The sequence below is a fragment of the Cucurbita pepo genome, chromosome LG04 (assembly GCF_002806865.2).
Source record: "Cucurbita pepo subsp. pepo cultivar mu-cu-16 chromosome LG04, ASM280686v2, whole genome shotgun sequence".
NCBI classification, from domain to species: Eukaryota; Viridiplantae; Streptophyta; class Magnoliopsida; order Cucurbitales; family Cucurbitaceae; genus Cucurbita; species Cucurbita pepo.
In genome coordinates, this window is record NC_036641.1 from 5,154,521 (window position 1) to 5,179,264 (window position 24,744).

The window sequence follows — 24,744 nt, forward strand, 5'->3', positions numbered from 1 at the left end:
AATTGAGTGCTTAGGAGTCTCGTATTTTATTGTAACCACGGTTTAATGGATACGAAATTGATAATGGGTGTGACTTCCTTTGAGCACCACTTTAACGGTTCATACCTTAGAGCTGTTTATATCGATCGAGTTCAAAAAAAACGTTGCATAGGTTACAATTTTGAAAATATCTCTCTAAATAAAATGGTTAACTAATAAATTTATTCATGTCGATCCGAGCAGCTAACTTGGGAGATACTTTCAATTAAGAAGTCAGAGATTCGAATCTTCACCTGTTACACGGTTTGAATTTGAAGTTATTTAGTGTACGTAAAGAAGTCGCTCTCAAATTTACTTAATGTGGAAGGCATTTGGTATTGGGCTATGGGTACCATTTTGGTTCCCTTTTCTTTTCTTCTCTTCAATAAGGAATACAAACTAAGCCTTTCAATATTCCCCTCATTGCCTCCACTCACTTTTCTTCCTCATATCTCAATTAATATTTTATATATTTTATTACCAAATTTATAGACGAATTTTATAGAGTTGGTATAAATATCGGGATTGGGGACTTACTCATTCAGTGACTTTGACAAATAGGGTACTATCGGGTCGGGAGAATTCAATAATAGACGCCTGTTGGCATTCCAACCTTCTCCTTTCGGGGCCTACCCAAAAGAGAATCTAGTGTTTCTTGGTCGTGAATATCTGAATAGGACGAATCGTCCCGTGATTATGACTAATATATTATTCTATTAAATACAAAATTACAAGTTCAAAAATATATGTCTTTTTAAAATTTAGGGATATGTAAGACACAAACATGAAATAAATTTGTAATTTAACACTCAATTCTTTATTTGGCGCTAAAAGTAAGTTTGGGATATAGATGTCCATGTAACTTGCAAGGACCGGTCCAAGGTGGAGCATGAGAGAAACCGCTAAGAGATTTCTCATTTTAACTGAGGGAGGGCGGGAGATTATATCAGATCTAACTCTATGGAGTTACAACCGCGACACTTCCACCGTAACCAGATCTAACTCTTTGTAGCCACAGCCACAACAATTCCATCGTAACTAGTTCTAACCCTTTGTAGCCACAGCCACAACACTTCCATCGTAACTAGATCTAACCCTTTGTAGCGTAGATCTAACCCTTTGTAGCCACAGCCACAACACTTCCATCGTAACTAGATCTAACCCTTTGTAGCCACAGCCACAACACTTCCATCGTAACTAGATCTAACCCTTTGTAGCCACAGCCACAACACTTCCATCGTAACTAGATCTAACCCTTTGTAGCCACAGTCATAACACTACCAAGTTGATCCCGAACAACAACGCTAAATCGGGTGACCTAAGATTTATCTTAAAACGCTCAAAAGCCCCAAAAGAACCTCTGGAAAATACAATCATGGAGCAGTAGGACCAGGTCCAAGTAGTAGTAGTAGGTTTGCTGGCCTAATAATGGAGCTAATTGTACCGTTGAAAAAGCTAGCTTCTTTCTTTTTTCACACATACCAGCAATTTCCAAACAAGTGCTCGCTCTTTTCCTGTCCATACTATACTATAATTCAAAAAACATTAGACAAACAAACAGACAAGGCAACAGACCATGGAGCTGGAGGATTAGGAGCGGTGGTTGGACCTCAATTTTCAAATGGCAGGAGCGTGGCTTCCTCTGCACTAATGCCCCTCCACTTCCTATAATAATGGAGCATAGGTCGTTGGATGTTCCCCATCTCCCTGCTGCTGCTGCTGCTGGTTCCTCCTCTTGTTGGGTTTTCTTTGCTTCTGCGAGGCCTCTCAAACCTCGCAGGAACAAAGAAACCCATCCCCAGCAGCTGAAAGAAAGACATATCGTATCATAAAACATTACAATTACAGATATCAATCATGGGTGGACTCCAGTCCTCTGTTAGAGCCAAGAGGCTTTGGAATGTTCTCAAGGTAGCGCTTATTCTAATGGCAAGAAAGGGTCTGATCTCAAAGAGAAGGTTCATCATGGACATGAATTTGATGCTGAAGAGAGGTAAGCTGTTCAGAAAATCTTTCACCAGCTACTTCATGTTCCATCACCACCACCATGGCTCCAGTGTCGGAGATATGACGTGTGGCGGTTTCGGCATACAGGACTACGAGTTTTCCTGCAGCAACACTCCCATTAATCCTGTTTTTTCCCACATGTCAAAGCGCAGCGCCAAATACCATGCTTACTTCCCCTGTATCAACCTAACAAAGCAAGAAGAAGAAGAAGAAGAAGAAGAAGGTTCAGACCCAGAAGCCAGGGCGGCGATTACTTTACTACCCATGACTCCTGAGAACACAGTAAATCACTTGCAGTATAATGCTTTAAGTCCTGCAATGGAGGGGGCAAGCCCACTCGTTTCCCCGTTCAACGTACGGATATCCAACTATTCGTCTGAGGAAGAAAATGAAATTAGCAGTGAAAGTGGACAAGTGGATAATCAGGCTGAGGAATTCATCAGAAGGTTCTATGAACAGCTGAGGACACAACGACGCCTGCAACTACTGCAATATAGTTAATTTAAGCTAATTCATTCCCCTTGCTGTTGTGTGGTTTGAAGAAATTCTACATGTTATTCTTTCATCAGTTATGACAATATAATAAATCTGTGTATGGAAAAGGAAAAAAGACAGAAGAGGTTGTTTATGTGTACAACTGAATGCACTAAGCTATGCATAGAAATCGATACAAGAGCCTAATATGTTTCTCTACATTATTCAAGCAACTCGAACATACTTAGTAAGTTGATTGCGCTAATAATCGGGTTGACTGTGCCCACACCAACATTTGAAGGTAGTATCTGTAACGCCCCAGATCCACCGCTAGCAGATATTGTCCTCTTTGGGCTTTCCCTTTCGGGCTTCCCCTCAAGGCTTTAAAACGTGTTTGCTAGGGGAAGATTTCCACACCCTTATAAATGGTGGTTTGTTCTCCTCCCCAACCAATGTGGGACATCACAGTATCGGAGGGCACGATTGGAGGTTACTTGCAACAACAAAGAGGTGCAGACACTAGACATGGAATATTAGTTCAAGTCTTAAATTTGGCAGAGTTTCAATATAATAGAGAAAGTACCTCTCTCTCTTTTCTTTCATGTACATCTATCTTCTAATATAGAGAGAAGAGACTATTAGGATCACACTAGCCAATTGTTATTTGTCACACAGCTTGATGGAAGTTATTCGTTGCAACTCGACTATGATTTGTTGGAATGTAAGCGAGTCATGTGCACTACTTGAGACTTGCTATGACATTGTTAGTGGGTTAGAGGATAGGTTGGCGCAATAGAATATGATAGCACATAAACTATTTACTAGTCATGTCATTTGACACCCTAATGACTTTCTAACTTGGTTGGATTACAAGTTATGTCGGAATAGAGGATAGGTCGCTTCATACAAAACAAAGTAATCCAGAAAATGAATATTCGATCTCCGTCTCACTTGGTTGGATTACAAGTTATGTCTCACCTAATAGTTTGTGGTGTCACCTAAAAAGGTTATGGTCACCTAGACCTTCTGGTCTTACCTAAACTATGACAAACCTAATTACTTTTGATCTCACCTAAGCAACAATCGTTTCGGGGTTGTGGCTTTTGATCTCACTTGGTTCGGCTACGTTTTCATATCCCTTATGTGGCCTAGCTAAACTGTGTTAGTAAGGTACGTTAATGTCTTAAAGACAAGCATTTAGGGTATCCAACCAGCAGAGGAAGAGATCCCCTTGTTCACCTAACTAAGAGGAAGACTTGCAAGAAGTCCAACCATCTTCAAGCAATGCAACCAAAGAGACCCTCTTGTTCTTGATGTGTTAAGAAGTCACTGTTTCAATTAGCTGTAATCTCTCTGTCTCTATATATTTTACACAGCATTATTGGGTGATCTCCTGTGTGTGTGTCTGCGAGTTGGGGAATAAACAATCTCAATCAGGAAGACTTCAACGCAGGAAACGCGGATTTGATCTTTTCAATTTCTGATCAATGGAATGTACAAGACTTTCAACAATTCCTGTTTCCTTGTTTCTAACTTCTTGATTTGGTATTTTCTTTCTTTTATTTTTACTCCCTTTGGGAGATTATTGTAACGACCTAGGCCCACCGCTAGCAGATATTGTCCTCTTTGGGCTTTCCCTTCCAGGCTTCCCCTCAAAGCTTTAAAACGCGTATGCTAGGGAAAGGTTTCCGCTTCCCCTCACGCTAGCAGATATTGTCCTCTTTGGGCTTTCCCTTCCAGGCTTCCCCTCAAAGCTTTAAAACGCGTTTGCTAGGGGAAGGTTTCCATACCCTTATAAATGGTATTTTGTTCTCCTCGCCAACTAATGTGGGACCGCCACCAAATCCACCCCCTTTAGGGCCCAGCGTCCTTACTGGCACACTGCCTCGTGTCTACCCCCCTTCGGGGAAGGGCAAGAAGGTTGGCACATCGTCCGGTGTTTAGCTCTGATACCATTTGTAACGACACAGGCCCACCGCTAGCAGATATTGTCCTCTTTGGACTTTCCTTTTCGGGCTTCCCCTCAAGGCTTTAAAACGCGTCTGCTAGGGGAAGGTTTCCACACCCTTATAAATGGTGTTTTGTTCTCCTCCCCAACCAATGGGGACATCACCATTACGATGAATAATTTGGAAAGAATTGAGTTCAAGATGGGCTCTTAAAACTAGTTGAAATAGTTCCAAAGAACCTTTGCAGACGTTAAATTCATATTCAACCACCTAAATTCTGCTACGCATGCTACCTCTATTACATGATTGCTAGGAGTTTTAGACAATTATCATGATAGACTTTTCTTATTCCAATTATCAAAGGTATAAATTTATTTATCTTTCAGTATAACTCTAAAAGAGAGGCATGGTTCCAAGATGTTCGGAAAGGAATCGTTACGAAAAATATTAACTTGCTTTACGAGAAAAGAATTGTTCTCCATAATATACAATATTGTCTTGTATAATTTCTATGTAAGAACATGCGTGGTAACTGGTATATTAAATTCTAACTACTATAGCTATAGAGAAAAGGCATTGGTTTAATACTCCAACCCAATTTTTCTTTTAATGCTACTCCTATTCAAAGGTTTTGGGAGAAACCTATGTTTGTGTTGACCACCACCTTCGGATCCTCATCATCCAACGAGATCTTACTCCAATCAGGCTTCCTCATCGAGAAAAACTTGGAGCGGTCGAACCCAGTTCCTCGAAAGCCGGTCATCCTTGATGACATCATAGGCATCACAAGTACTGCTGATGCACTGAGTGAATCTTCTCCAAAACCCAGAGAGAGTGCTAAAGCAGCCTGCAAAGAGAATAAGATGGCATATAGTTAAGCCATTACAAACATGTCGACCAAGTAAGCTTCTGAAATCACCAATGTTCGACTCCAATACCTTCGCCTTGGCTGCTACATCTGTAATCTTTAACAAGAATCCTTGTGAAAATGATCTTGCTTCCCTAGTCTCTAGTTCTTTGGATGACACAATTAGTCTGCAGATGGAAAAGATGCAACAGAATGGGTAAAGAGGGAGGTGCAGATCAAATGGCAGAAAGTCCCAGCACTTCATCTATAATAGATTTTTCATTGTACAATACTTTACGACATCCATAAAATAAACCGAAACAAGTACGCATTTTTAATAGCCCTGGCTTCTCACTGCTGAGAAATTCTAGTTTAGAACTAACATTGCCCCCACAAAGAAAAGGGTATAGTACCAGATATCTTCATTACAAACAGAAAGTGGTTTTGAACTCAGAATCAATGGAAAAAATAATGTCATATAAGCATGCAAAAAAATTGCTGTACCTCTCTTCTTCTGCTGAGAAGCTAGTGGACGTCCCAGATACCAAGGAATTATCTTTGAACTCACCGTCTGAAATTCATGTTCCAATCAATCTCTCACATTTGCCACGTAATCCAAAATTTAAATTCTAAATTAAAATACCTCTAGGCTCATCAGGAGCTAGCAAAGAAATGCCTATGAAAACCGACATCATTCCTAGTATGAACATCGTCGTTCTCAAAGCATCAAGCACCTGAATAGAAGAGATAATACAAAGGCAAGCTTATTACCTAAACTGAATTCATGCTTGAGGCATGGACAGAATTTAAGGGCAACAGGCAGAATGACATTGAAATCAAAGGTTAAACAAGCGCATGGTTAGACAATTATCACTTATTTACCGCTTAATACAAAGAGTGACATGAACGAGGACAAAAATAAAGATAACTGGGTTACTTGTTGATTCATACAAGAAATATGAATCTCATTCCTGAGAAGTTAAGAAGGTAATAACCAGAGAACTCATCTCAGCCCACAAAATGCTACAAACTTGTTTAAAAGATTGCTAGTCCCCAGGAAACCACTACAATTTATGATCTAAGCCGATTGACATAGCTTTGATCCAATGCTATACAAACCATTTTCCTAAGAACATGCATATGCTATTTAGTAGGTTCAGTATATCATAACCAGTGTCATNCCCCCCCCCCCCCCCCCAAAAAAAAAGGCACTCACAACCACCCACACACAAGCAGAGAGAGAGGGAGAGAGAGAGAACCTGGAATTCTTTAAAGTATATAAAACCTGTACAAATGGAGAAGAAGGTCCAAGCTATCTGAAACATGGGAACAATAAGGATTGCATCAAACAGTGAAAGTCCTTCATTCAACCTGGCCATCTGTAGAAATAGATAAAAAAAATCCAGAAATAAAAGTTAAACATATGATGTTCATTTACATTAGTAAAATAATATGAAAACATGGAAGAGGAAAAGCACAGTCCCATAATGACCTTACCCAAAATCCCGCAGTACTGAGAAACAAAAGTAGTAAGGAGTATGTAAACCAGCTATGCAGCTGATAATCACTAGACATGGCCAATCGGAGCAGTATTGAGCTAAAACAGATAACTCGACATCAGAAAGAGAAAGCTAAAAAGAAATATAAGTGGGTTCAGCACCTACAGGAAAAAGGGACAAAAAAGTCAGCGAACTTACAGAGATTTTGCAAACAAGACTGAGCAAGAGCCTATTGCACCTGAAACTATAGCATAGGAAAATGGTAGCAGCATATGCCAATATGGTCTGAGTTCTTGTCCAGAAACAGAAAGTAACTGTTCTCCCCTTCTGCACGTTTGTTCCATACGGGATATTATTATCAACTCGAAGCTTCATATAAAGTAAGAAAGAAAGAATCTATTTTAATTCTGACCTATAGATTGAGTGATGTATAACAACAACCAAGATCAAAATCACGCAGTATAGAAGGAAAGTAATATTTCCGTATTTTTCCACCAGCTGTTCTGAAGTGTACACTGAAAAGAGAAAACCAAATACGAAGATTCATTATTTACAAGCAGATTAGATCAAATAATCCATTGCATAAATTATTTTCTGCACTACCACCCTGCAAACCCTTTTTTACCTAATTTTTCTCATCGAAGTAGCAGTCAGAAAGAACGCCTATTTGGTTAGTAATCTACTATAAATTTGTTAACGATTGTAGGCTTCACAAGGTGAAATAAAATGTTATGGGCAACAACCCACAATTAAGCCACGGTTCAACAAAACTTCATGGCACTTGAATATCACCCCAAAGAATTAGTATTTAAACCGCACAGCATATTGACAGAGGAAATGCATCCAAAGACTAGTTAGGTAGAGAAATATGCATTCAAAAACCAAAGGCATTGTTGCTTAGAAATATGCAGCATGTACATCCAAAGAGTTGGTACATTTTGCCAAATTTAATGCATTGATAGCATTGAACAAAAGGCAATGTGGACATTCATCCACCAAAATCAACAAAAACAGTCAAAAAGATAAAAATACTTCACCATTTTATTCATAAAACTCGAAAGTAGAAGGCATCAACTATGGAAGAAATGGAAAGCAGAAACTGTAACCAACTTTAAACGTTAAAGCATTCTTAATTAATTTTTTCCCAGACAGGATAAGTGATCCTGAATGGTCAAAAGTGCTAAAAAAAAATAAAGACCATCATAATGCAAGTTTCATGATATTGGGCAGCTGACTCCTAATTTTTTATATGGGGGGTTTGAATCATCATCTTTTAAGCATACTTGATGATATAAGGCAAGTTTCAACGATGGCCTATCAGTAAAAAATTTAATAGATGGCGCTCTGAGATAATTATTAAATGATAATTTCCTCCATATCATAGAAGCTTCATGGAAAACTCAAAATAGACATTCTTGACATTTCGTATTAGAAGGAAAAGACAATAGAACTTGAAAGATATATAAATCAAAAGTAAAACATACCAGGAGACTGATGGTTGCCAAAAGCAACTAGAAAAACATTTCCAAGAACAATAAAAGCAGTGGCAACCATTACCCTGCAAAAGAAGCAATGCAATCATTGACCATTAAATTAGAAATAAAGATGATGAAAACCCGTTATCTCAGCCTTCATGGTTCCAAAGACATGTATGACTAAAGGTGTCAACATACTTAACAGTAACCATCTTGTGGAGTACGAAGTATGCAAAAGCAATATTGGACACAAACTGAACAGATCCAAGTGCTGCAAGAAGAGACTGCAAGGCAGGGCAGGGGGGAGAAGGGGGAAGAAAATAAAATTAGAAAAAAGTGGAACAGGAAATACACGACCAGTAGAGAAGTAAAACATCTAATAAACATTGCAAAGAACGAAAATTCACATATATATCCCTACAATACCAATATATTCACGTTGTGAAATGGGATAAAGTAATTTCTACTAACCTGGGCAGCATATCCGAAGGAAATAAAATTAAGGCAATTTCCAAGAATGAAAAATGTAATACCTGTACAGCAAAGCTTTCAAGTTATAAATAAGGAATTAGGTTTCAAATGTACTCTTCTTCCAAAAAAGTTTAACATTTAAATGCCTATAATGAATTGAACACCAGAAAATGACTTACCAACTCTCCAAGCCTGAAAGTATATTATGGGCTTCATTGGAGCCTTTCCATTAGAACCATTGTTTTCAAGTATAGAATGCTTCTCTCTCTGCAAGGGTATTTTTAAAACCAGGGGACATGTAACATGTAACAAATAACAACACTGTAGCATGAAACAATGAATGACAAAAAAGGGTGATCGAGTGGAGTATAATTGAGCTCAACTAGCTATGCAACTTAAAAGTTTGGCGGGCTATCACTTACCAAGCCAAAAAGGGCAACGGATTTACCACTTTGAAGTAAAACATTTTTTTTTTCTTTTATTCGGAAGAATATATGACATTTATGTTTTATGATGCACGACACACTAAAACCTGCCGCTAAAGCTCTTAGAGCATGCCTGTATTGCATCCTCAAGAAAAATGTGTAAACGAAATGCTGTCTACAAAGAACAACGGCAACAACAAGTAGTTGCAGAGAACTTAGCTAGACAGTGTAGACCAAGAGCAAATCATAGAGAAACCAAAAAAAAAAAAAAAAAAAGGAAAAGGGATCTCTCCAAACCTCGTTATGGCCTAATTTAAGAAGGTTCGTCCCAAAGTTGATGGCAAGGCTGCCAAAGAGGTTGATGAAAGCTCCAATAACCCACTCCCCCATAAATTAGAGCGGGGTAAGTGAATTTGCATACAGCTTAATATCCCAGCCTGTGGTTGAAAAGCAGCAAAGGAGTAAATGCCAAAAGGTAAGACAGTGTCAATTGCCCATGAGGATAAGCACGAGAAGTTTTAAATTCCAAAGCAATAAAAAACGAGCTCAAAAGGTGAATCTCGAGTAAGTGTCGACGGCTGGAAGATCCTAAAATTTTGAGCATTATCTGAATTTTGAGCCAAGCTCGAAAGAAAACATCAGCTCGTAATCGTTACAACAAAAAGCAGAACATCGATTCCGAAATGGAACGGAACATAGATTCGGAACATAACACTCCCTGCAACCCGGGTAGAAGGTGCTTTAATATGAACGCATAGGGCAAACAACTGTTACAGCTTACAGTCGTAACAAATTCAGAAACAAAAAAACGGACCCAGAGAGAGAAATTCAAGAACATATAGAGAAATTGAAGAGAAAAGAAACAGGCAACACAGAAGTAAAGATGACAGAGACATGGTAACGAGGGATGAACAGGGTAATTCCTGATCAAGATCTGAAGGCGAAACCATGGATCTAAATGTAAAGAGTAAAATAGACGGAAAACAAATTGGAAAGGTAGAAGAAAAAGTAAGTAAAGTCGATTGAAGCAAGAATGAAGAGATGGGGATGAAGGGATTACCTGTGGGAAGATCCGTCAGTATAGATGGAGCGCAGAAGAGAGGAAGTCCGGCATTGAGAAGGAGGGAGGAATTGGGGTTGAGCGGAGCTGCTTCCCACCGAAGGCAAAGGGAAATTCGGAAACCGCCGGAGTCCGTCGTGGGCGGCGAGAGGAAGAAGGCTTCGATGAAGAAAATGAAAAAGGAACGCTTGAAAAGAAAGGCACGGCCGGCGTCGTTTACTTAACTGTCGCCTGACCATCGGCTAAGCTCCGGACTACACTAATAACGACACACGTGTCACTTGGGACCCACTTTCGTATTTTGCTTAATCATCTAATCTTCTTTCAAATACTTTATTCTTACAACGTTAAGAGCACAAACTTAGATGTTCAACTTATAAGTTAAGTCCGCTCAGCTCGGTTAAATGTGATTGAATTGGTCATAATTACACGAGTTAGGTTTGAAGAAATTTTATGACTGACCCAAAATTTTGGATTCATCACGCTCGTTACCAAAATGAATAGAATATAGTAGAGAATCCAACTCAACCATCTCGTGTTGCATTAATAACTAGAATCTCGTGAAACTTAAATATCGAACATTTACCAGTCACATCACTTAAAGGCGTCAAATGATCTTAATGTTCGTAGCAATCTAAGAAGTAGGGTAGGGTTAGAAGAAATTTTTGGACTAATGCAAAATTTAGGTTGATCGGATCGACCCGACCAAGAAATCTCAACTTGTTAATCGAATCGAGCTTTCAAAACCGATAAAAATAATCCTAACCCAACTCTTGCATTTGGGTTGAATCGTTTGGAGTATTCATGTTAGTATCGGGTTTTGAACACCTTTTTAAACTAAATTCTCAAACGCATTAAATGATCAAATCGAAAAAGTAAGAAAATTGTGTGAGTTTGGAAAATCTATTGTTTCGTTTCATTCTCTTTGTTCAAAGTAATCCCAACACAAACACAAACACAAACCAATACCAACACCAACACCAACACCAACACAGGGGACGCTTGCGGGACGATAGGTCGATGGAGGAAACCTGTAGGAAGGGCGGGACAACCAAGGAGATGGCATGTAAATACAGAACAAAATGTTGCTTCAACAAGAACAACCCAGGTTTTACCACCGGTCGAAATTCAACAATTGATTCTTGAACTTTGAAGGTAACGTGCCGGACCGTCCTATCGAAGAAAGAGATCATTAAACCAATTCAGCCAAACTAAGGCGTGGCACCCTTGTTTTTTAGTAATAAGCTGAAGGGGCTGGGGGAATCGAGATGAGAATCAGGCCCCTAGGAGGAACGTGAACATCTACATTGACCTCAGCTCATTTCATCTCATACTTCAGAATTTCATAAACCAAAACTCATCAAAGAAGTTCAAGTAGTGGAAGTTCTTCCACTAAAGACTAACATGAACGTTCCTCTTTCAACTTCAATTCAAGTTAAGGCCAGGGTACCCCAAAAGCATAAGCATCAGAACTAAACAATGATATAACCAGCAAGAATCCAGTTCAAACAGCCATAAAGTAGGAAAGAACTATAGCACTTTGTGTTCCTCTTTCACATTCAATTCAAGTTAAGGCCAAGGTACCCAAAAAGCATATCATCAAAACTAAACCGTAACCGCTCAAGCTCATTTCTAGCAAATATTGTCCTATTTGGACTGTGTCTCAAAGGTTCTTGAAACGAGTTTACTAGAGAGAGGTTTCCACATCCCTATTAAAAAAAATGCTTAGTTCTCCTCCCCAACCGATGAACGTGAGATCTCACAAAAGAATGATAATCCAAGAAGGAGAGAGGCAACAAGAATCCAGTTTCAAACAGCAATAAAGTAGGAAAGAACTATAGCATTTTGTTCCTCTTTCACATTCATTCAATTCAAGTTAAGGCCAGGGTACCCAAAAAGCATAAGCATCATCGGAACTAAACCGTAACTAAACCGTAACCGCTCAAGCCCACTACTACCTAATATCGTCCTATGTAGACTTTCTCTCAAGGTTTTTAAAAAGCATTTACTAGGAAGTAAAAAAATGCTTAGTTCTCCTCCCAAACGGATGAACGAGAGATCTCACAAAAGAATGATAACTGAAGAAGCAGAGAGGCAGCAAGAATCCAGTTCAAACAGTAGGAAAGAACTATAGCATTATGATTCTTAATCAAATAAGAAGGCCCACAGCACGTTAGGGACATTAATTGAAGAAGGAATTGATCGCTGTAAACCCTCAAATCTAGCTACTGAACAATCATTTGCAAAAAAGGTTCAGTAGGGAAGGGGGGTCAGGATCAGATTATACAGAGAACATTCCATTGATACCAAACCGAGAGGCACATAACAAAAAGAACGCACAAAATCTTTGATTGCAATAACCAGCAGTGCACAGCTAGAACAAGAACAAGAACAAGAGTTGAAGAACAAAGATAAAGGAATAAGCCAACCAAATAAAGAGGATTAAGCCTGGGTGCCCGTCAATTCTTTCATCTGTATATGATTGTTTTCCCCCATGGCAGTAGCTGGTAAAGCTTCGTAAGACCCAACTCTCCTAACGCCAACAATCTTGGCAATGACAGCATAAATGAGTATCACAATCAGCAGAACAAACATAACGTGGATCAGCAATGCCAGATCCAAAATGGCAACAGCCCTGAGCCGGGATTCCTCCAAATCACACTTGGTGGATCCCTCCACGCTGTTCACCACGTCAAGCAACCTGTGACATCCTTCAGGAATGAAGGCCTCAACATAGAGCGAGAGCCCCGTTTGAAGCATCCAAAGACCCTGGAGGAAGAAAGTCGCCCCCAAACCCATATCGGCCACGAAGAGCCTCGGCAAGCAAGCAAGGACCAGGCAGAGGAAGGACGCCAGAGCAGAGATTTTACCGGAGACGGAATCGCATTTCGCTTGAAGATCGGAGGTCTGGACAGAGGCAGCCGATGAAGAAACAGAAAATTGCAAGAAGAATAAGGCGGAAGCTAGGGCAAAAAAGAGATCGGAAGGGAGAGGGAGAAGAGAGGTGGAATCGGAGAGGAGAAGAGCGAGAGTAAATATGAGGAACAGGAAAATAACAGCGGCGGATTGGAGAGAGAGGAAGTAGTGGACGGGGGTGCTGCCTTTGAGGAGAGGGTCAGGGTCGGCGGCGACAATGGCCTGATGAGCAAAGGCGATAATGAGGCAAGGGATTGCGAGGTAGAGTTGCAGGTACCGGAGGCCGTAGTGATGGGGAAGATGAAGCTGAAGCGGACGTGAAGAGGAAGGCGGGAAGGGATGGTAGGGCCTAGCGGAGTAGGTCTGAGGGAACTTAAGGTAATTGAGCGTAACGGAGACGATGTGGTAGAGCCCGAGCGACAGCAGCGCCGCCGATGAGAAGACATGGAATATCATAGCAGCCATTGTTCTCTCACTCGCTCAGAACACAGATTTAGAATCTGATTCAGATCCGAAAGCTTACAGACATGCTTGGATTTGAACAGTGCGTAACGGGTAGCGAGATGATCCGCAGCGATTTGTGTCGGGCGTCGCCGGAGCCGGAGAAATCCGCCGGAGAAGGATAAAGAAGAAGAAGAAGAAGAAGAAGAAGAGGCGGATTATGCAGAAGACGGAGAAATGGTCTAAGGGAAACGGCGAGAAACGAGAGAGAAAGAGAGTTTTTTCTGCTAAAAAAATAAAAATTAGTTTTCCATTTTGATTAATTCCAACGGCGTAATTAAACTGTCATGAAATCTCATCCAAAAATTAAAATAAAAAATTATAATAATGAGAAATATTAATAATATTGCATATTTTAATAATATTTTATAAAAATTGTGTTTTTTTTAGACTAATTATTAGCATTACAAATATTTTAAACTAAAAAAATTATTTTACTTGAAAATTTTCAACAATATTCTTCAACCTTAAAAAAAATAATCTAAAAATAATTAAATTTTAAAAATGTCTTCCAATTTATAAATTTTTTTATTAATATGGAAAATTAATTTAAATATTATTAATTTTTATTAAATGTTTTTAAAATATCTTTCAAATTTTAATTTTTTTTTTTATTAATATCCTTAAACTTATCTTAAAAAAAATTAAAAATACTTTTAAATTTTAAAAGTTTTACTGTTAATATATATATATATATATATATATATATATATATATATATATATATATATATATAGATGCTTTAATAATTAAGAAGTTGATTATTCACCAACATTAATAAAAAAAATTAAAAAATTAATTAAAAATGTTAAAATTTGACAAAAAAGTTTTAAAAAATGAAACTTATATTAAAATAAAAACATCTACAATTTCAAATAAAATTCAATAAATTTTAAGAACTCTCATCAATAAAATTGGAATATATATATATATATATTAGAAAACTATTAAATAATTCGTATTTAACGAGTTAATATAATGGGTCAACCTAAGTTCAAACTATTGAACGTTGGATTAACCCCGACCCATGCTCAAATAGTGCTTTAAGCCCGATGAACTTCAATACACTTTTTAAGATCTACACGCCCCAACAACAACATGTTAAGAATCACGACTCTCCACGATGATATGATATTGTCCACTTTAAGCATAAGCTCTCGTGGCTTTGCTTTGAGCTTCCCCAAAAAGCCCCGTACCAATGGAGATAGTATTCGTCACTTATAAACTCATGATCATTCCCTAAATTAGCCAACGGGACTCACTCTCAATAATCCACAAACAGACCTCATCATCGAAAATTAAGCTTGTTAGGGAAACTATTTGGGTGAGAAGTTATTAAGAAATACAAGAAAACAGTTTCTTAAGTATTAATAATATGGGCAATGCTCAAAAGCTTCTTCAACTATGAATGGTTTGGTTGATCCTATAAGACATTACAGAAGAAGATATGAAAAGGGAGTCCAAGCCCTTCCTCTTGTTTGCAAGTGAGCGAGCCACTCACCCACATGTTGAGTTTTACCCTTTCCCTCTTCAGTAGGATAAGGCATTTGGAAAGGTAATATTGAGTCCTTCAATCTATCTACATATCTGAATCATGTTGTTCGACTGCTGCAAAGACGTTGCAGATGTCGTCGTCGGGGATGGGGATCAAACCGACAACGTCTATTTGGAACAATCAGAATATATGGGGTTCTTCACAGTACTAGACATAATAGATCATCCCCACTTCAATTAGACTGATGTGAGGGATGTTGAGCGCCACAGACGGGCCTCGACAGTTCTTTCGGAGGAATGAGTAACCGATATCTATTACGAGCTTTTTCAAGTATGACGACGATCTTCTAGCCTTGACGTATGAGTGTCCCATTATATATGCTACACCGGCCTCCTTGGCTTGGATCAAGTCCATCAACTCTTCCCTAACTCTAGGGTCTATTGAAGGGCTGGGAGATAACTGAAACTGTACCTGGCGTCTTCTTAGTTGTGGGTTCTCATCCTCGTAGGCGGATCGTAAACTATGGAGTGTGGCAGATTTGCTGCTGTGGATGGAGTTGCTGGTACCAACTTCTTCGTGCCCCGATACTATGAAGCTCAAGTTCGATTGTATGCTTCGTGTGCTTATCACGGCCATCCTCCCATCGATTGAAGAGTTTTCGGAGCTTGAGAATTGTGGTTCCTCTGCCTCCATTTGTATGAATTCTGCAATGTTTAGTATCAACTGGTTCTCAAAGTCTCCATCATCCTTCTGAATATCCTTGTAGCCATACCTCACTATGCATCGATACATGCGATACGGTCTAGGACAGACCCTCCCAATGAGAAAACGTTCTTCGGGTGAGACATACGGAACAGGAACAGACTTTACGCACACGAAGACTAAAACTTTGTGAAACGCAGGGAGATTCGTCACAAAGTGGGAAAATATTGCAGGAACTCCTGTTGCCAATTCCGAGTATATGAGACCAATTCCCGGGACGCGAACTATACCAAGACTCGGGCCTAGTCCAAGCAACCACTTCAGTGAGACTTTATTGTGTAGATCAAAGTTGTACTTCTTGCGAGTGCCATAATGCCAGACGAACATAACAATCATAAAAAACGCTGACAGCACAAGCGGAACCCACCCTCCTTGAGGCACTTTTATGATTGCTGCTGATAAGTAGGCAGCCTCGACAGACCAGAAGAAGATGATGAAAGGTGCAGCCAGCAGGATACTTTTTTGCCAAACAAATACAATGACGAGTGCCATAAGAAATGTCGTCGTGAACATAACTGTCATGCAAGCGAGTCCTGGACCACGAACAAAAAACACAATCATGTAGAGGAAAGGCGCAGTAGTTGCAAGCAGGAAGAAAAAAAAGGTATGTTTTCAGAGACATCGATTATGAGCACACTTGCAGATGCAGGTGTGAACGAGAGAGTCTAAAGCACTTACCGTAAGCATTTCCAATCATTGTCGTATCTTGAAACCCGATCGTAATGGAAAGAGTAAGGATCATTAATATCCAGTTTATTTCTGGGATGTAGATCTGCCCATATATGTGTTTAGAGGTGTGGACAACTTTCACTCTTGGAAAGCAACCAAGGGCATGGCATTGTTTGACAATAGAGAACGTAGCAGTAATCACAGCTTGGCTCCCCACAATAGCCGCCAGGGTAGCAATGATAAAAACAGGCCAAAATACAGGTTCTGCAAGAGGAAATAACGGCATTGACAGTGTTAAGATCAGAATACTTGAGATCCAAACCACTGTTGAGTAAACAAGACTGGTTAACTAACCAGGTATCGAGTCATAAAAACTGTTTGGAAACAAATGAAGGTTCTTAGACAGAAAGGCAGCTTGACCCATGTATTGTACTACCAAACAAGGGTAGATAATGAATACAAAAGCAAGCTGCAAAAGCAAAGAATCCGAATTAGTTGCTTAACAACTCGCTAGTCGTTGCTAAATGAGACGAGTAGTCAATGGCTCAAGGCACAGAGCCAAAATCAAGTCATCGTCACTATTGTATTCCAAATATCCTTTTTTATTCAATGATACAATCAAACTTGAGCTTCATAGTATCAGGGCATGAAGAAGTTGGAACCAGCAATTATCTCTACCATATTTTTTATTCAATGAGTGGAAAAAAAAAGGTGAATAATAGAATATAGCTCCTCTATCCGCTGCATAATGGAATTTGATTGCCTTAAAACACATAAGGTCACACAAGCTCACCCTTATAGACAAAGCAGTGAAATGACCAAGATCTGCAAACATAGCTTCAGTACCTGAGGAAACCACATAAATTCCCATTAATCAGCTTGAAAATAAACACCAAACTCAACTAATTGACGAGGACATGGCCCGTAATCCTAAGAAAAACGGAACTAAATACATATAGCAATTCCAGATTCCACATACCAGTTATGGCCAGAAGAACCCCTCCAAGAGAAAGCCAACCGTCTTTACCGGTGACTCTTAAGAACTTGATAACATAATGAGGGGAAATTGCGCGTACAATACTTGGGTTCCAACGTATTATGTTGTACAAACCAATGGAGAAAATTGACAACAACCAGATGATAACTATTGGAGCAAACATAAACGCAACCTTATGGGTGCCACAGTGCTGCAGGGCAAACAGACCAACCAATATGACACAAGCAATCAAAAGGAGTGTCCCTACAGTTCAGATCATCTTAAATGAGAATCAGAATATTATGATAAAAGACTTACTTAAGCATCACAGTTAGTCAGAATCTATGTAAGGATAATAAATTACCATTGGACAATTTTGCTTCAGTAACTTTTAAACCTGAAACTGAGGATAGAACTGCATGGCAAAGGACATAATATACATGAGACAAAAAAGTCCTAAAACAATGAAGACCAAAATCGTAAACATTCCAGTATTCGTAATTTTAGAGAACATGTACGATGCATTCTACTGAAATCAGTAAACTGCCAGGAAACATGAAGATCTTTATACGTATTCACTACTAAGGATTCTAAAATATAATGGAAAGAAGATCAAACACCTATAGAGTCCTTGTGAATCTTACGTTTATGAAAATTAGTAAATACCTAACCTGAAATTGCAGGAGTCAGCACACCATCACCAATGACCATGCAAGCACCAAATAATACGACAAGAAGTAAGACCATCCTAAGTGTTTTATGCCTTTCCAAAAACCTTTTTAGTGGAGAAGGGGCTACTACGTGAGAAGATGGTCCATATTTGTAAGCTGAGAGCTCCTCATCAGCTGCTTGTTGGTTAGGAAGTAAACTCAACTTAGCATGTCGACAGAGAAGGGAGTAAAGAGCAAAGGTTCCTCCTGAAACCAGAGAACAAATGGTAAACAAAAGAACCTTAAATGCTTAATTAAATTTCACATAAATGAACAAGTTCTGCAATCCAACTTATACCTTCACCATTGTCATCTGCGCTCAATACAATGAAGACATACTTCAACAATGGTATCAGTGTAAGAGTCCAGAAGATCAAGGAAAATGCACCAAATACTACTTCCTCAGTTCGATGTGTCAGTAACTTCCCTGCAAACGTACTCGAGTAAACATAGAGGGGCGAAGTACTCAAATCTCCATACACTACTCCAAAACTTTGGTATGCAAGTAGTAAATTCCTTGTGAGGTACGCTCCCGAAAGCTGCAAAAAACAAGACATAAGATTCAGTTAAAACTGGAAATTTGATTACCATTAAGGAAAATCCGAAGGTCCAAAAGAGTTCCCGTGTACTACTGCAAGAAAAAAGATTGATATGCAGGGAAAGAACAACAAAGATGTGCAGGTGAAAACACCATCAGGTTCGGCCTTTCACAGAATCAAATTGACTTTATGATATATAGGCATGCTCCTCAATGGTTTGGGAGTAAAAACAGTTCATTTAACAGATTTTCTGCTTCGATGAGCTAGTTCCACCACAACATGCCACTGTTAGCAATGAGGAGGAAACATGCCTTGTGATCGGACAAGTCAAAAACAAAAGAGTGCACAATTAGGATGGTAAAATATTTCGCTATGTTTCATGAAATTGCAAGTTCAATCATCATTATCCAATAATGGAAATGTGAGATCCCACGTCGGTTGGAGAGGAGAACGAAGAATTCCTTATAAAGGTATGGAAACCTCTCCCTACCAAACGCGTTTTAAAACCGTGAGACTGACGGCGATTCGTAATGGCCAAAGCGGACAATATTTACTAGCGGTGGGCTTGAGTTGTTACAGAAAACTATACAGTTGAGTACACAAGATTATATTGGTGGGTCACAAAATTGGAAGAAGCCAAGAGAAATTGTACACTTCAACCTGCAACCTATGGTGACTACCTAAGTTAAGGAAACTAGATTTCTTACACCACGACAAGGAAGCCACTAACCTATCAATTGCGAGCTTACAAGTATAATCAACGGATAAAGTATGCTTAGACTCCCAAATAAGATTAAACAAAAGGAATATTATATTAGAAAGAAAACATCATCAAGAGAAAACTAAACAAAAGGAAGACCTAAGCTAATCGTTATCAAAAAGAAATTTAAAAACCAATACATAAGATGATGACGACAACGATGGTTGTGATAAAAATCAGTAAAATAATCGAAATAATTGTAATGAACAAACAAATGCTGATGAAAGGAAGGAGCCAAGAAAAACCACCACAATAATCAAGAGTCTGAGAAGAGAAAGAAAAGCTGTAGAAAAAGTTGACCACATAGACGGAAAACGATTAAGACGAAGCCGTAAATCCAATATCCAATACCAAGAGAATGGTAGCAAAATCTATAATCAAATCGGCAAAAGACAGGGTTCCGATTCAAAATAGAGACTCAGCAGGCAAAAACCGAAATCAGGAGCTTAAACAACGTCCATTTACGACATAATTAAAGGAAATCTTAGAACAGACGAAGAATTTAGGAGGGTAATGGCAAATTGAAGATGAGAAACAGTGAAGCAAAAGAAGAACATGAAATTGAAGCAGAATCACGTTAGAAAATCAAAAGAAATGAAGCAGAGGCATCGAGGAGAAGAAGAAAACCTGAGAAGCGGGGGAGGAAGTGGCAAACCCAGAACCTTGCTCCATTGGAGAGCGAAACCCAGCTGGGTGTGAGAAATGGAGAGAGTCGGGGATGGCGCAGAGAAGAAACCAAAAACAAATGTAAGTTGTCTGCTTATGGTGGCGTTAATTAAATTATATTAATAATCGCAATAATCGAATAATAAAATAATAAAATAATAGTAATAATGGTTGTCAATGTTGGCCTATAAATATATAAAGTCATCAGTGAGTATCTATTAGTTTCGTTGGATTAGAAATCCATTAGAATATTTAATAAAATAAATAAATGCAACCGAATATAATTTTAATAATAATTTTGAAATATTCATAAAAAAGTCATGAGTAATATTGTAAGTTTTTAAAAAATAAAAGTATTTTTTTAAATAAATGAGAAAGTTTGTGGATCATTTGCATAATTTAATTTAATTTTTTAATATTCTACTTGTCGAGGTTTTGATTACTTAACCCGTTGAGGCTTTGATTTTCAAGTCACTTAGTTTTAAAACGTTTATGAAACTTTAAGGGTAGTATTGTAATTTTTTTTAAAATAGAGGTATTTTTTAAACAAATGACAAAGTTCAAGGGTATTTTCGTAATTTAATCTAAATTTTTAATATTTAAATTTTGATTTATTAACCAAATCTAAATTTTTATTTTAATATTTTAAGAGTAGTTTTGGAACGATTATGAAAAGTTAAGGGTAGTATTGTAATTTTTTTTAAAANTAGGGTTTAGGGTTTAGGGTTTAGGGTTTAGGGTTTAGGGTTTAGGGTTTGATTTCCAAGTCACTAAGTGGTTGGTTTTTTTGTTAAATTATTCTAATGGTAGTTTGAAAACGTTTATAATAAGCCAAGGGCAATATTGTAATTTTAAAAATAGAGGTATTTGTTAAACAAATGAAAAGGTTCCAGAGTCATTTTCATAATTTAATCTAATTTTTTAATATTTTACTGGTCGAAGTTTTGATTACTTAACTAGTTGAGCTGTGTTCGAGTTAAAAGGGATCATTTTGATATCTATAATTCATCTTAACTAATATTCATTTGTTGGAAACAAATTAACGTAAAAGGACTAAAACTATTGGTTTGTTAAGGTTCGATCTATATGTAACAACTCAGGCCCATTACTAATAGATATTGTCCGTTTTGACCCGTTACATATCGTCGTCAACCTCACAGTTTTAAAACACGTAAACTAGAGAGAGATTAACACAGGCCCATTATTAGCAGATATTGTCCGTTTTGACCCGTTACATATCGTCGTCAACCTCACAGTTTTAAAACACTATCCAACCGATGTGGGATCTCATAATCCACCTTCCTTAGGAGCTAGCGTTCTCGTCGGCACATTCCCCAATGACGAGCTCTAATACCATTTGTAACAGTCCAAGTCCACCATTAATAGATATTGTCCGCGTTAGCCCGTAACGCATTATCGTCAGCCTCACAGTTTTAAAACACATATACCAAGGAGAGGTTTGGTTTTTCACACCCTTATAAGAAATGTTTTGTTCCCTTATCTAACAGATGTGGGATCTTATAATCCACCTTCCTTAGGGGCCAGTGTCCTCGTTGGCACACTACCGAGTGACTGGTTCTGATACCAATTGTAACAGTCCAAGCCCACCGTTAACAAATATTATCATTAACCTCACGATTTTAAAACAAGTCTATCAGGGAGAGATTTCCACACCCATATAAGAAATGTTTTCTTTCTCTATCCAACCAATGTGGTATCTTATAATCCACCTCCCTTAGGGGGCCCGCGTCCTCGTTGGCACACTACCCGGTGACTGACTCTAATACCATTTGTAACAGTCCAAGTCCACCGTTAACAAATATTGTCTGGTTTGACCCGTAACGTGTTGTTGTTAACCTCACGATTTTAAAACGCGTCTATTAGGGAGAGATTTCCACACCCTTATAAGAAATGTTTTCTTCCCCCTATCCAACTGATGTCCACCATTAACATATATTATCCACTTTGGCCTGTAACGTATTGTCGTCAGCCTCACGATTTTAAAACGCGTCTATAACGGAAAAAGTTTCTACACCCTTATAAAAATATTTTGTTCCCCTCTACCATCGGGATAAGATCTCACACTATATCCCGTGATTATTAAAAAAAAAATCAAACAAATGTTAGTGGATGGCATAATTAGGTGAAGAAAATAATAAAATAATTTTTTTTTTGGCTGAGTCAGCAAATTGTTATGCAATATATAATGGAATTAATGGGGAGTGATAGGCCATATTCCATGGTCTCTCATTTCAAACCCATCAACATAACATGACATGTGGCATAGAGCCTTAATCCAATGAATTCCTTCCTTATTGATTACGTGTCATATCAAATTTCAAATCCCCAATGCCCAATACTTTCATCCACTCTCGTTCCAATCTCTCCATTTTGGTCGTACCTTTCATACGTCAATTTTATATTTGAACTTCGATTCAGTTTTGTTTGTAAATATGATACCCGAGTAAAAGAGAAATACATGAATGAACTGAGATAACACTCAAACGAGAGCGATCCTATAGATCCAACAGGGCTAAAAATACTTAAAAGAATTGAAAGTTACTACTTATACCAAAGAAACGTGAAAGTAAAATGTGTTTTGTTTAGCGCATTTCTGTATTAGGGTGACTTCTCGGGAATTTTTCTAAGAACCATATGAGTGAGAACAAAGCGTGAAAAGACATATGTTGGTGGGATAGTATTTACTCTAAGAAGCGGGAGCATGTAGATATAAAAGAATGTTAGTGCTATCCGGTGCTGAATCCAGATTCCGAATCTTGTGCATGGGTCGTAACAATAAATTTACAAAACTCACATCTTCGATCATTGAGATTTAGGGTTTATTTCCAGTATTTACTCTTAAAAGCGAGAAATAGGTAGTTACAGGGGAATGTCAAGGCTATCAAGTGTCGAATTCAGATTTTGAATTGTGATGTCCCACATTGATTGGGGAGGAGAACAAACTACCATTTATAAGGGTGTGGAAACCTTCCCCTAGCAGACACGTTTTAAAGCCTTGAGGGGAAGCTCGAAATGGTAAGCCTAAAGAGGACAATATCTGCTAGCGGTGGATCTGGGTCGTTACAAATGGTATCAGAGCCAGACACCGGACGATGTGTCAGCCTTCTCGCTATTTCCCGAAGAGGGTAGACACGAGGCGGTGTGCCAGTAAGGATGTTGGGCCCCAAAGGAGGCTCCCACATCAATTGGAGGAAGAAAAGAGTGTCAGCGAGGACGTTGGGCCCACCGGACGATGTGTCAGCCTTCTCGCTATTTCCCGAGAGGGGGTAGACACGAGGCGGTGTGCCAGTAAGGATGCTGGGCCCCAAAGGATGGTGGATTTGGGGGTGGTCCCACATCGATTGGAGGAAGAAAAGAGTGTCAGCGAGGACGTTGGGCTCCAAAGGGGGTGGATTGTGATGTCCCACGTTGGTTGGGGGAGGAGAACAAACCGAAGCCCAAAAAGAAAAGCCAAAAGAGACAATATCTGCTAGCGGTGGATCTGGGTCGTATTTTATATTTTATTTGTAAAAACTTATAGCTATGCCAAAAACTAGTCTATATAATAGACTGGTCCATTGAAATAATTCATTAATTTTTTTATAATTTGTAATGCATTAATTTCACTTAATTTTATAAATAAAATAAATAAATAAAGGGTCAAATTAAAAAATAAATTTAATTTAAAAAAATAGAAGATAATTAATTAATGTGGATAGAAATGGTAAGGGTAAAAAAGGAAGAAAATTGTAAGACGCACACGCATTGGACGCGTCACGAGAAACGCGTAGAAAAGGAAGAGGGGGCGGCGGGTGGAGATCACGTGCCTAGGCTGTGCACGTGAAGTCAAAACACTTGAATGGCGCGTGACTCTAAACCAAACCCAAATGTCCACGTCATCTACATTGCAATTTGTAATTACATTGCTGAAGTCTACTCCCACAGGCCACGTCTACGACAACAAGGACAATCAAAAAATAAAAAGTACAGATAATAATAATAATAATAATAATAATAATAATAATAATAATAATAATAATAATAATAATAATAATAAAGTACATATTTATTTATTTATTTTTGCCCCAACTATTATAATATAACACGCTTCTTTCTAATAAAAACAAAATTATACAGTATATCCATTAAATTTTTGTAAATTTACGTGAGAGTTTAATCGATAGAATTATAAGATTGCATGTGCGATAAATTTTGACTTATTCTGAGTTACTTTTCAGAGGTTCAAAATCACGGATACCAATCAATTAATGTGATTATCTCTCGTGTTTATCCAATCTTCCTAGGCTCGGGTCATACTAATACTAGTCGTCTAAGGTTAGGTTTTATAGCATACATGCATATTCAAGTGATTCCTATAAGTATTACTTCCTAAAATTTGTGAGGCTATTTATTGATTTTTCATTCTCAAGTACAATCATTAGTAGAAAAGTCACTGGAAATTCTCTAGAGGAACTTAATTCACACGAAAATAGGATTAGTATTAGAATTGGGATGGAAAAATTAC

The 24,744-nt window shown here is 38.3% G+C and overlaps 4 protein-coding genes across 6 annotated transcripts; 1 reads left to right on the forward strand and 3 right to left on the reverse strand.

Annotated features, from left to right (window-relative positions):
• The first annotated feature begins 1,422 nt into the window (after positions 1 to 1,422).
• On the forward strand, positions 1,423 to 2,718 carry LOC111793620. Its single transcript, XM_023675580.1, has one exon. It carries the CDS (start codon positions 1,876 to 1,878, stop codon positions 2,524 to 2,526), a length of 651 nt encoding a protein of 216 aa, XP_023531348.1. The 5' UTR covers positions 1,423 to 1,875; the 3' UTR covers positions 2,527 to 2,718.
• A 2,150-nt stretch (positions 2,719 to 4,868) lies between these two features.
• Positions 4,869 to 10,440, reverse strand: LOC111793782 (probable magnesium transporter NIPA8). Of its 3 annotated transcripts, XM_023675820.1 has the most exons (14): positions 10,226 to 10,440; positions 9,463 to 9,602; positions 8,920 to 9,007; positions 8,741 to 8,802; positions 8,468 to 8,553; positions 8,279 to 8,352; positions 7,207 to 7,309; positions 6,993 to 7,121; positions 6,793 to 6,892; positions 6,555 to 6,674; positions 5,939 to 6,029; positions 5,800 to 5,866; positions 5,387 to 5,483; positions 4,869 to 5,295 (listed from the first exon to the last, which is right to left on the reverse strand). In XM_023675820.1, exons 2-14 carry the CDS (start codon positions 9,553 to 9,555, stop codon positions 5,071 to 5,073), a joined length of 1,335 nt encoding a protein of 444 aa, XP_023531588.1. In that variant the 5' UTR covers positions 9,556 to 9,602; positions 10,226 to 10,440; the 3' UTR covers positions 4,869 to 5,070. The 3 variants fall into 3 exon arrangements, with proteins under 3 accessions (XP_023531588.1, XP_023531589.1, XP_023531590.1); XM_023675821.1 differs by lacking the exon at positions 9,463 to 9,602; XM_023675822.1 differs by lacking the exons at positions 9,463 to 9,602; positions 10,226 to 10,440 and having other exon boundaries at positions 8,473 to 8,553; positions 8,920 to 8,995.
• A 1,983-nt stretch (positions 10,441 to 12,423) lies between these two features.
• LOC111793490 lies at positions 12,424 to 13,923 on the reverse strand. Its single transcript, XM_023675396.1, has one exon. The coding sequence runs from the start codon at positions 13,604 to 13,606 to the stop codon at positions 12,668 to 12,670; it is 939 nt and encodes a 312-aa protein (XP_023531164.1). The 5' UTR covers positions 13,607 to 13,923; the 3' UTR covers positions 12,424 to 12,667.
• Positions 13,924 to 14,985: 1,062 nt separating this feature from the next.
• On the reverse strand, positions 14,986 to 20,315 carry LOC111793491 (potassium transporter 4-like). The gene is made up of 9 exons (XM_023675397.1): positions 20,181 to 20,315; positions 18,553 to 18,793; positions 18,216 to 18,461; positions 17,909 to 17,959; positions 17,548 to 17,808; positions 17,362 to 17,414; positions 16,923 to 17,037; positions 16,578 to 16,832; positions 14,986 to 16,432 (listed from the first exon to the last, which is right to left on the reverse strand). The coding sequence occupies exons 1-9, from the start codon at positions 20,223 to 20,225 to the stop codon at positions 15,345 to 15,347; spliced, it is 2,355 nt and encodes a 784-aa protein (XP_023531165.1). The 5' UTR covers positions 20,226 to 20,315; the 3' UTR covers positions 14,986 to 15,344.
• Positions 20,316 to 24,744: the final 4,429 nt, after the last annotated feature.

Coding starts and splice junctions, on each gene's coding strand:
- LOC111793620 (XM_023675580.1), top strand. CDS start 1,876: ATGGGTGGACTCCAGTCCTCTGTTAGAGCCAAGAGGCTTTGGAATGTT.
- LOC111793782 (XM_023675820.1), bottom strand. CDS start 9,555: ATGGGGGAGTGGGTTATTGGAGCTTTCATCAACCTCTTTGGCAGCCTT. Junction 7,310..8,278: donor TGGCAACCATCAGTCTCCTG/GTATGTTTTACT, acceptor TTCTCTTTTCAG/TGTACACTTCAGAACAGCTG. Junction 6,030..6,554: donor TATACTTTAAAGAATTCCAG/GTTCTCTCTCTC, acceptor TCTTCTATTCAG/GTGCTTGATGCTTTGAGAAC.
- LOC111793491 (XM_023675397.1), bottom strand. CDS start 20,225: ATGGAGCAAGGTTCTGGGTTTGCCACTTCCTCCCCCGCTTCTCAG. Junction 18,462..18,552: donor CGCAGATGACAATGGTGAAG/GTATAAGTTGGA, acceptor CTCTGGTTTCAG/GAGGAACCTTTGCTCTTTAC. Junction 16,433..16,577: donor AATGATTGGAAATGCTTACG/GTAAGTGCTTTA, acceptor TTCGTGGTCCAG/GACTCGCTTGCATGACAGTT.
- LOC111793490 (XM_023675396.1), bottom strand. CDS start 13,606: ATGGCTGCTATGATATTCCATGTCTTCTCATCGGCGGCGCTGCTGTCG.